At 45.6% G+C, this 11,765-nt stretch overlaps 1 protein-coding gene across 4 annotated transcripts in view; it reads left to right on the forward strand.

Moving 5' to 3' along the window:
* Positions 1 to 11,565, forward strand: part of LOC141564965 (uncharacterized) — a 63,074-nt gene extending 51,509 nt beyond the window's left edge. For 2 of the 4 annotated variants that reach the window (XM_074307857.1, XM_074307860.1), the window contains 4 exons: positions 7,540 to 7,622; positions 8,015 to 8,141; positions 8,910 to 9,113; positions 9,869 to 11,565. In XM_074307857.1, coding sequence (XP_074163958.1) covers positions 7,540 to 7,622; positions 8,015 to 8,141; positions 8,910 to 9,113; positions 9,869 to 11,340 — 1,886 coding nt within the window. In that variant the 3' untranslated portion in view covers positions 11,341 to 11,565. Of the gene's footprint in view, positions 1 to 2,454; positions 2,684 to 7,539; positions 7,623 to 8,014; positions 8,142 to 8,909; positions 9,114 to 9,868 lie in introns of those variants that run through there. The other 2 variants (XM_074307861.1, XM_074307858.1) reach the window with 2 other exon arrangements.
* The last annotated feature ends 200 nt before the right edge of the window (positions 11,566 to 11,765 follow it).

Consider the following 11,765-nt stretch of genomic DNA (forward strand, 5'->3'; position numbering starts at 1 on the left):
CAAGATATATTTTGTGTGTTTGGGGGAAAACAAGAAGTAAAGTTTCTGTGAAGGATCCATTGTATTAAAAAAATGAGTTAACAACATTTTGTTAACTCATTTTGACCCTCCATGAGCTGGAACATTTCTTTTTGGGATTTAGTTTAAACGTAAAGAATTGAAGCCCTGTGAATGCATTGAATTTGGGAAATCTTGTGGAAAATGGAAAAAAAAAACCACTGAAGAATTCATGTTGGAAATGAGACCTTAGGAATATATTATTGTGGGAAACCATCATCTGTGTCTCATTGACTTTCAAAAATCAGTTCTGAAGAGAATGAGAATGTAGATGAGCAAGCCATGTGGTATAATTTATCAAGACAGCATGGAATGAAAACTTGAGATTGTACATGAGCTCTGCAAGTCATTTCATCATATGTCTGTTTTGTCATCTGACAACTGGGATTAATAGTATTTAACTCTAACTCAGAATTATGAAAATCATGTGAGAGAATTTTTCTAGTCTTGAAACATAAGCATAAAATCTTAATCATAAGATGTTTGTCCTTTCATTGAGTGTTTTGAGACCTTATATAGTCTCTTATATGAGAAAGACCACAACGTGGCACAGATTTCCATGAAGATTTTTTTACTCTAGGAGTTGCTAAAAATTGGGGATGGCTTGTGGACCAGTCCAGCTTGGGTATGAATTTACTGTCCTTGGCTATATGTGGAGATTCATTCATTAAAAGCTACCAATTATGTTATTTCCCCCCATTCCCCAACTTCCATTTTGGGACTACTAACAATATCCACACTCTCTGAGAAGAACTATTTAAACTTGGGTTATACCTACAAATTTTCTTCCCAATAATATAATCTTCTGGATACCAAGTACTATTTTTTTTTTCGTTGTGCCCCACAATACAGCACAATGCTTATCAAGTTTTAGGTGCTCAATAGATCAATTTTATTAATTCAATTTTTGGTGGGGGAGAAAGGTAGATGGTGCAGTAGATGGTATTCTTTAAAATGTTAAGTTAAGAACGAATTCAAATCTAGCTTTAGCCATTCACTAGCTTTACAATTCTGGGCAAATCAGTTAACCTCTGCTCACTTTCCTCATCTATAGAGATAATAATAGTATGTATTTCTCAGAATTGTGGTGAGAATTTTTTTTTTTCCTAAGGCAATTGGGGTTAAGCGACTTGCCCAGGCTCACACAGCTAAGAAGTGTTAAGTGTCTGAGAACAGATTTGAGCTCAGGTCCTCTTGACTTCAGGGCTGGTGCTCTATCCACTGCGCCACCTAGCTGCCCCTAAAATGACATATTTTTGTAAAGCTTTACAACCCTTAGCTGCTATTACTAAGAATCAAGAGGAATGGGAAGATAGTGGTACCCTCAAAATCATGGAAGCCAATCCACCCATTTACAAACCATCATCACTTTACACTCTGACTAGTGATTGTCCACATTTTGCTTGGAAACTAAGTGAAATTGTTGTTTGTTCATCTCATTTGTCTCTGACTCTTTGTGCCTTGGGTTTTAGCAAGAATACCAGAGTGATTTGCCATTTCCTTCTCTAGCTCATTTTTTAATAGATGAGGACCTCGGGCAATGTTAAGTGACTTCCCCAGGATCATATAGTTAATAAGTGCCGTGATTTGAAATCATGGAGATGATGAGTGTTCTTGATTGCAAGCCCAGTGTTCAATCCAATGTACTGGACATGATGTGGACACCTAGGGTTAGGGTTAGGGTTTAGGGTTATCTCCAGAAGCGCTCTCCTCCTAACTCCGCGTGCTTTGGCAGGCTGGGAGATTAGATAGTTTTTAGGGCAGCTTTAGAGCCACGTGGTCCTCCAGAGAGGCTGCTTAGGCCGGCAGGGGCTGAGAATCCCACCGCTTCTTCAGTCCAGTGAGAAGTCGTACGGCATGGGTCGGGGGGGAGGGGCAGGGGAAGGCGCCCTCCCCCCAAACTTGTTCTAAAGTCTCTTATTTTATTGCTTTCTCAACGGAATGGAAGGAAGTTCTGTGAGGGCACCGAAGGGTTCGTTTTAGTGTTGGGAGTCCCGTGACTAGGATGGTGATTGGCACTTAGTAGGAGCTTAATGAATACTCTGGTGGATTGACGATGATGATGTCGTAACCTGAAGAAGAGGGATGGGGAGGGGAGAACCTGGGTGGGGAAATTCTCGTTCAGGCGCCATTTTCACAAGGAGGAAAGACCTGGCGGCGGGGGTGGAAACTTCGGGGGTCCGGGGGGAGGGACGTGCACGGCCGCACCAATCGCAGCGTGGAGCCAAAACGGAGCCCACTTAGTCTGCTAGTTCGTGGCCAGCTAAGCCGCTGGGAAAAAACAGCGCATGCGCAGCGAGACCCGCTTTTAGTTTCGTGGGGGCGGGGAGGAACCATCGGTTCTTTCTCGGGGGGACTGGGGTCCCGCTCCGTAAGGTCGATTTTCAAACCGCGCAGGCCCGTGAGCGTCATCCCCGCCCCTAACATTCCCCCCTCCCCCACAAATCCACATCCGGTTCCACCATCGGAAGCGTCCTTTGGCCTCACCCCAGGGGAACCCCGAGTACAGCGTCAGCGCTTGCGCTTAGGAAAAGCGGCTCAGCCTAGAACCGGGCCACTTCCGCTTCCCAGAGGTCTCCGCGCGGGGAGCCCCACTCCTAGATGGCCCAGCAGCAGGCCGGCGCAGGTGAGTCTTTCTGCGCTTCATGTTCCTGCGGGCTCGGGGGCGGGAGCCTGGGTGTACATGCGCGGGGGTGTACGCGGGTATAGCTGGGCTACTTCCCGCGTGGGTGCGTCAAAGCCTGGGGGAGTGGAGGGGAGGTGAAGTGGAGCGGGTCGGGAGGTGCGCTTCCCCCGCGCCAGGAGGTCGTCACTGTGGGCCTGGAAAGGAGGGAAGAGGAAGGGCGCTCCCAGCGGGGGGCACAGCCTGGGCAAAGGGGGGGGGTTGCAGCCAGACTCACACTGAATCCCCAGTCTCTTCCTTCTGGGAAGGGGATTCTGATCTCGCTCGGAGCTCCAGTGTGAGCCTGGGAGATCAAGCGACTGAGCTGGGATTAGAATCCCCCAGCTCCTGGATCCTGGATGTGCTTCAGGCCCCCTTCGGGTCCGAGGCTGGACCTCCATCACCTCTCAGGCTCCCGTCTGTCGTCCTCCTTTCCTCGGCCCCTGGACGCCGCTCATCCCATCCACCCTCAGAGTAAGATTGGGCTCCCGCACTGGGTGTCTCACTCACTTTCTGCATCCCTTCTGTCTGAATTTCTGGGCATCGGTAATGCCCTCTCTCTGCCAGATGAAGCTGCCAGATTCACCTGTAAGAGGCTAAGCAAAAACCTTCCTCTTGGCCCTTGGCATGTTAAAGCTTGGCCCTTGGGTTCAGCGAGTAATTTAGTGGAAGAAGTCTGTTTAAGAGGTTTATTGGTCATTTGGGAAGAGGCCCAGTTGGCCGAGAAGGTGGAGAGCCAAGTACTTTCTAGGCAGTGCTTCAGCACCATGGACAGGATCGGCTCAGCTGCTCAGGTAAGGTTGGCTGTGTTCAATTGAATAAAGAGATCATTGAGGCTGGAGATGGCGGAACACTCCCTGGGCGGTCAGCAGCTCCAGCACGGTTGGCCCAGCCCAGCTGCTTGGACAAGGATGAGAGTTCTCAAATGAATGGGAAAATCATTGAGCCAGGGAGATGGGAAACTCAGGAGCACTTCTCCCCCCCTACCTGCCCCCCCCCCCCCAGCAGAGCTTCAGCACCTTGGACAGAACTGGCCCAGCTGCTTTGGCAAAGTTGGCTGTGCTCAATTGAATGGAGAGATCATTGAGGCTGCAGGTGGAGGGCTCTGGAGCACTACTCCCTGGTCAGAGCTTCAGCACCTTGGACAGAACTGGCCCAGCTGCTTTGGCAAGGTTGGCTGTGCTCAATTGAATGGAGAGATCATTGAGGCTGCTGGTGGAGGGTTCTGGAGCACTACTCCCTGGGCAGAGCTTCAGCACCTTGGACAGAACTGGCCCAGCTGCTTTGGCAAGGTTGGCTGTGCTCAATTGAATGGAGAGATCATTGAGGCTGCTGGTGGAGGGTTCTGGAGCACTACTACCTGGTCAGAGCTTCAGCACCTTGGACAGAACTGGCCCAGCTGCTTTGGCAAGGTTGGCTGTGCTCAATTGAATGGAGAGATCATTGAGGCTGCTGGTGGAGGGTTCTGGAGCACTACTCCCTGGGCAGAGCTTCAGCACCTTGGACAGAACTGGCCCAGCTGCTTTGGCAAGGTTGGCTGTGCTCAATTGAATGGAGAGATCATTGAGGCTGCTGGTGGAGGGTTCTGGAGCACTACTACCTGGTCAGAGCTTCAGCACCTTGGACAAGACCTGGCTCTGCTGTTTTGTAAAATTGGTTATGCTCTATTAAATGGGGAGATCATTGAAGTTGGAGGATACCCTTGTGCACAGGTGATTGCTGTGCCTTGGAGGTGGATGGAATCTGTAAATGTTGAGAGAGAAGACATCCAAGGCAATTCCAATAGGCTTTGGAAAGAAAATGCCATCTGCATCCAGAAAAAGTACTATGGGGATTGAAATCAACACATGCTAGATTCGCTTCTTTTTTCTGTTTTTCTTTTCTTCTCCATTGGTTTTTCCCTTTTGTTCTGATTTTTCTCTCCCAACATGATTCATAAAGCAATGTGAAACAATAACAAATAAATAAATTTGAAAAAACTAAAATTAAAAAAAGAAGACACAGAAGATGGCCTAGGCCAGGGACTTGAGGAGACTCATCTCTGCTTCCTTTGGTGACTTCTTAGCTTACCTGGACTCTACCGTGCAGATGTCTGCCAAATCTTTGTAGTCTTCCTCTGTGTCCTTGGCTCCAATCTGACACCTCGTGCCCACTGTGACACCTCTGCTCAGTTCCTCAAGACATGCAGGAGAAATAAAAAGAAAGCCTTTTGCTTAGCATTTCTTTGGCAGACACCAGACTGTCTTACCACCCATCTTGCATCTTACTGGGCATTTCCTTTGTGTCTGTATTCTATGTACTTGTAAGTGGGTATCCCGTTTGCCTCAATGGAATGTAAAGCCCTCTAGGACAGGGATTTATCTTTTTGCCTTTGTGGCCTTGTGCTTGTGAATTGACTTATCTATTAGGATCAATCTTACTGATACCAGAAAAGCCAGAGTGTGATCCTTGGACTCAAAAGATGACACATATCTAGAAGTAGGGATAGTTTATCCTTGATAAAATATGTGGAGAAGCAGCAGGATAGTGCAGTGGATAGAGCTTTGGATTTGGGGTCTAGGAAAATCTGAGTTCAGATCTGGAGACTTACTAGCTGTGTGACTGAGAAAGTGAATTCACCTGAGTTTGCTTCAGTTTCTGCAACTGTAATATGGGGATGATAATGGCACCTTGCTCCCAGAGTTGCTGTGAGGAGAAAATGATTTTTAAAGCACCCAGTACAGTCCCTGGCACATAATAAGTGTTTTAACAAATGCTTATTCTCTTATCCTTCTCCACAAGAAAAATGAGGAGAGATAGAAATAATTCAGAATTTTAGCAAAGTTGCAGGATACAAAATAAATCCACATAAATCCTTAGCATTTTTATACATTACTAACACAATCCAACAGCAAGAGATACAAAGAGAAATTCCATTCAAAATAACGGTCGATATTTATTTAGTGGTAGAGATATATTCCCAAATATTTTATACTATCGACCGTTATTGGGTAAATTATGGCATATGAATGTTATGGAATATTATCGTTCTGTAAGAAATGACCAACAGGAGAAATACAGAGAGGCTTGGAGAGACTTACATCAACTGATGCTGAGTGAAATGAGCAGAACCAGAAGATCATTATACACTTCAATAATAATACTGTATGAGGATGTATTCTGATGGAAGTAGATATCTTCAACATAGAGAAGAGCTAATCCAATTCCAATTGATCAATGATGGACAGAATCAGCTACATCCAGAAAAGGAACACTGGGAAATGAGTGTAAACTGTTATTTTTACCTTCTGAATCCAATTCTTCCTGTGCAACAAGAAATTCGGTTCTACACACATATATTGTATCTAGAATATATTGTAATATATTTAACATGTATAAGACTGCCTGCCATCTGGGGGAGGGGATTGGGGGAGGAAGGGAAAAAATCTGAACAGAAGTAAGTGCAAGGGATAATGTTGTAAAAAATTACCCATGCATATGTACTGTCAAAAAAAAAGTTATAATTATAAAATTAAAAAAAAAAGATTTAAAAAAAGAAAAAAGAAAAGTGAGGAGAGGCCACTGGATTTTGTAGTTTGAAAGAGCTTGAGTTTAAATAGAGCTGAACATTCATGTTACAGTCAGAAACCAGGTTCACCAAGTATCTTGAAGAAAGTGGGAGGAGATGTGGGCAAATGCAGACTTCCCCTTATAAAAATTTGACTGCCAAAAGGGAGCGAGATACAGGGTATTTTAGTGAAGGGGTGGAGAAACAATTAATAGTTGCCTAAAAATGAAGGAGATAAAAGTCCTGTTTGTAGCAGCAGGAAAGGAGCCAGTGTTTGATAAAACAAGATTGAAAATCTTCCGAATCTATTTGGGAAGTAGTAGAAGAGTTTTGAAAAATCATAATGTTTGCTAGCCAGATTTCCCCCAGGGAACCTCAGAATTTCTCTCATTTGACTTCTGGAAGTAATGAAATATCACTAACATCCAGGTATTCCCTTTTGTGAAAGGGCCCTCATCTCTCCACCAGCACCCTCGATGTATCTGTAGAGCAGCTAGGAGACAATCCTTAACTTACTCTTCTTTTTAAAAAATGGAATTAAATCAAAGAAAATTCGCAAGAATCTCTACTGTCCAGACAGTTCTTTCCCTCCTCAGTGAGTCCGTGGCACATACCCTGATTTTCAAGGTTCTGCTCCTCCCATCATTCACTTCTCCCTCCTTTTCCCTCTTTATTGCCTTCTCTGTCTCTCATCCCTCAGAGAAGGCCTCTGAGACTCAGACTAGAACTTTCTCTCCTTATCAGCAGTTCTGCTCCTGGAGTCCCAGCATTTTACCGATGGTGCATGACAACTGTCATTAAGGATAATTGGTGTGCATTGTGATTCTGTGTATTTTCTTCCATACCTTTAAAATTGCTGAGCAGGTGTTCCTGGGCTTCATCAGGGGATCCAGGACATAAAGAATGGAAAGAATTCCAGCTTTCCTTTATCCTGGGGGACTCTCTTTCCCTTCCAAGTCTGAATTATCACTTCTCTGAAGATGATTCCCTAATTTGTAACTTCACCCCAACCTCTTTCCAGAGCTCTCTGATCTTAGGAGATTTTAGAGCTGTCTCTCCTGAGTGAGTGTGTGTGTGTGTGTGTGTGTGTGTGTGTGTGTGTGTGTGTGTGTGTCTATGTATGTAATTATGTAAATGCCCCATGCACACATGCACCTGCTCCCTGGGTAATGGAATGTTTCTTGCTGCTATCAGGACATGTCTTGCCTAATTGATTCAGAGACTGAAAAGCCAGCCCCCAATTTCCTTTAGCAATTATAATCTCTTCCCACAGGCCTGATGTCTCTTGATTGTATCCAAACTGGGAGCCTGGAGGAGGATGGAACATCCATCAGGGTCTTGTTGGGCCTAGGAGAGGTGAGTTGGGGTCTCTTCTTGTTCCCCAAACCAGGCTGTCTTCCTCCACATTCTTACACATGGCAGTCAGTGAGAACTAGCTGCTGACTTGATCCCTGGCTGTGAGTGTACCTCTGAGGCCCCCTTCCTGGCTTTGGTAGTGTCCCAGGATATCATCAGGTGCAGCTTTCCTGGTATAGTTTGAAAAGTGAAGGCTGTTGGGGGAGTCACTTCCCTAGTGTCCTTCAGCAGGCCAGTAGTGGGGCTGTCATGGGCTGAATTTGGACACCGCAACACTCACATTTACTTTCTGTCCTTTGTGACCCTTCTGTAAGAGCCAACATTTCCCTCTTTCATCTTTGGGCTATGTAAGCTTGTGGCCTCTGGGCCTGCACAACTGTTTGGTGTTGCAGGAGGCGGTGACCTTCAGGGATGTGGCCTTGGACTTTACCTGGGACGAATGGGGACACCTGAGCGATGCTCAGAAGGAGCTCTACAGGGAAGTGATGCTGGAGAACTACAGGAACCTGGTCTCCCTGGGTAAGGCTGGCTCCCTTTGGGAATTGGGTCTTCCGTGGGGAGAATCAGGGTTCATGGCTGTAGAGCACAGGCCAGCAGGATCCCTTTATTGCTCGGTCAAGGGACCCCTGAAAGTAGAGGCTCCTGTTGTCTTTTTGGGACACTCCCATAAGCTGGAATTATTCTCCTTGTAGCAGGGAAAGGGACACAAGATATTTCTGTACATACTGCGACATTGTAGAATATCAGTCTTTACAGGACTATTTGAGACCATTTACTGCAACCCTTCGTTTTAAGTAGAAGAAACTGCTCCCAAAGCAAGGAAATTATTGACCCAAGGTTACCCTGCAAGAGAAAAACAAAGATGGGGCGTGAACTGGAAGCTTCTGAAGCCCTTAACTAAGGGAAACGTTATTGGGAATCACACTATCTCTCTTCCTGCCCCCTTAAAAACACACTCTAGCCTTCTTGGTCCTCGGGGTCTCAGCCCAAGGTTCCTCAGGATCAGCCAAGGTCATTTTGTTTTTGTGCAAACTGAGACCCTGGGAAGTGATGGTCTCCCTGACCCTGGACTTATGGAGCAGGGCTGGGAGATTCACTGGGAATACTGTTCAAAGCAGACCTGGGCTTCTCCACAAGGTGAAAAGGGTCCAGTTTTGGTAACCCCCTCAGGGTCACAGAATCAGAGCCTCTTGTGCCATCTCACTCACTCCATACTTTGCTTCTTTCCTCCCTGATCTCCTTCCACCTTCAGCATGTGCAAAGCTGTCTCATTTTCTCCCCCATGAGCAGGGCTTCCTGGTCCCAAGCCAGACCTCATCTCTTGGTTGGAGGGAGAGCAAGAATCACATACATGGGATTCATTGGGATATGCTACTGGGAGCCCCTCCTCATCTGAAGGGGAACATCCCAGGAGTCAGTTGGGAGCCAGTGAATGGAGCAGCCCAGCTGGATTCTTCTGTGTGGCCATCTTGGAAGCCCTGGAAGGTGCAGGTGGGTGTGTGGAGGGCAGGGGGACTAAATAGGTCAGTGGCCAGAGTCCAAAGAGCCTGGGAGACTGAAGCATCCTGTTTTCAGTGGTCACCTGAACATACAGAAGAGGCTCATAGGCTGGATGAGGGTCTGGAAAGCGGGGGTTTCTCTCCCCACAATTCCTCAGAGCAGACCTTTCCTCCCCAGACTTGGGGATAAGAATTAAGAGATAGAAAGCCCAACTCTGGAGGACTAACGGACCTCTAGATTGAGGAAAGGGAAGCCTGCAAGGTCCAGTGGGCTCGGCCTCAGGGGGATTTTCCCAGCTCCCTGTCCTGGACTCTGAAGTTATGAGAGCTCTTAAGCACTCTTTCTTCATATGGGATGGGAGAGCCCCTTGGAGAAGGTCTGCCTGAATACACACAGAGGCACTCGATGCACATGTGGGCAAGTTCCCTCACTTCCCAAACCACTTTCTCAGTTTGTCAGATGAGAAGGGGTACTTTCCAGCTCTGGCACTGGCGATTGCCATCCTTCCCTGCAATGGGGGCAGGCTTTGAAATGGGATGATGTCCCTCCTCCTCGGGGATTATGTTGTGCAAAGTGAATGTTCTGGGGCTGAAGAGGTTGAAGTCCCAGCAGGGAATGAGGTGGGAGGGTTCTGGATTCCAGTATGGGTTGGGCTAAGTATAAGCTTTGCCTGGGATTTCACATTTACTCCCTGGGACTAGCTGTCCAGTCCTGTGGGCTCAACATCTGTTTCCCTTTTCTTTTAGCTTGGGATACTAACCTCAAGGACCAGGAGTCACCTGAAAGGCAGGATGTGGGACCAGAAGAGATGTCGGTGGAAGGAGTCCCTGGCCACATTCTCAGAAACAAAGCCTTTGTGGGAGGTCCCATCCAAGAGATTAGGTTATGGCAACAATTGCAAAACCTGGCAGGAGAGATTCCGAAGAAGCTCATTTCCCAGCAAAGTGATCTGAGGCAATTGATTCTGGACCCAAAAACGCTTATTGAGCAAAGGGACTGTGACCTTGATATGGGCCAAGATATCCACAGGAGCCTGTACAGGCCCAAGATGTCAAACAATGAGAATGAAGTTGAGGATCTTCCAGTCCTGATTCAACCCCCAAGTCTGTGTAAGATTGAGAAATCCTGGAATTGTGAGGAGTTTGAAAAGACCTCCAGCCAAAATGCAGGGATGATCCCACAACAGAGAATTCACCTGAGACAGAAAACTGAGAAATCGAAGCAGTGTGGGAAAAACTTCCAGGAAATCTCTCACCTTAAAAAAGGCCGGAGAATTCAGACTAGAGAGAGACCTTATGTATGTAAGGACTGTGGAAAGTCTTTTGCCCAGTATTCTTACTTTATTAATCATGAAAGGACGCATAATCGAGACCGACCATATGAATGTAAGGAATGTGGGAAGACCTTCAACTGGAACTCATACCTCATAGGCCATCAAAGAATTCACACTGGAGAGAAGCCTTATGAATGTAAGGGCTGTGGAAAAGCCTTCAGCCATAGCTCAGCCCTTATAGCACACCAGAGAGTTCACACTGAGGAGAAACCCTATCAGTGTAAAGATTGTGGGAAAGCCTTCAAATGGAAGTCAGGTCTCATACAGCATCAGAGAATTCACACTGGGGAGAAACCTTATCACTGTCAGGAATGTGGGAAGACCTTTGGTCAGAGTTCAGCCCTTATTGCTCATCAGAGCATTCACGCTGAAGAGAAATTTTATAAATGTAGGGAATGTGGGAAGGCCTTTAATTGGAAGTCACCTCTTGTTCAACATCAGAGAATTCATACTGGAGAAAAACCATATAAATGTGGTGAATGTGGCAAAGCCTTTAGTCAGAACTCGGCTCTTATTGTACACAAAAGTTCCCATACTGGAGAGAAGCCTTATGAGTGTATGGAATGTGGGAAAGCTTTCCATTGGAATTCATACCTCATTCAACACCAGAGAATTCACACGGGAGAGAAACCTTATGAATGTAAGGAATGTGGGAGAGCTTTTAGCCAAAGCTCGGCCCTTACTGTACATCAGAGAATTCACACTGGAGAGAGACCTTATCAATGTAAGGAATGTGGGAAGGCTTTCAGTCGGAGTTCAGCCCTTATTGAACATAGCAAAATTCATACTGGAGAGAAACCTTATAAATGTAAGGAGTGTGGAAAGTCCTTTAATAGGAAGTCACATCTCGTTCGACATCAGCGTTCTCACTGGAGAGAAGTGTAAGGAAAGACAAGCAGAATTGTATAGTTTGATGCAGAATGAAGATAACACATACAAAATTATATATTTGATTACAGTTGCATTTATAAATGTAGAATTAAATGGTAGCAAAACAGATGAAGACAACAAACTATATTGGTTCTGGGCTATTAAAGTTAAATGTATACCTTTCCTTTCTGCTAATTATTAACAAACTTAATAAAAAATGAAAAAATGACTATTCAAAAACAGTTAAAATTAGTCCATTATCTACTATTTCACTTTTTACAGAGAATACACTTTTACCTTTTGTGAGATAAAAGGAAAACTTCCCAAGAAAGAACTATCATATGAAAAGCAAATATGTTTATTAATTTTTGAAAGCTTTCAGATGCAATTCATCCCTTGTTGAAGTTAAATAGGAAGGACTGATTAGCATAGTAAATATG

This window comes from Sminthopsis crassicaudata, chromosome 3, assembly GCF_048593235.1.
Source record: "Sminthopsis crassicaudata isolate SCR6 chromosome 3, ASM4859323v1, whole genome shotgun sequence".
NCBI lineage: Eukaryota > Metazoa > Chordata > Mammalia > Dasyuromorphia > Dasyuridae > Sminthopsis > Sminthopsis crassicaudata.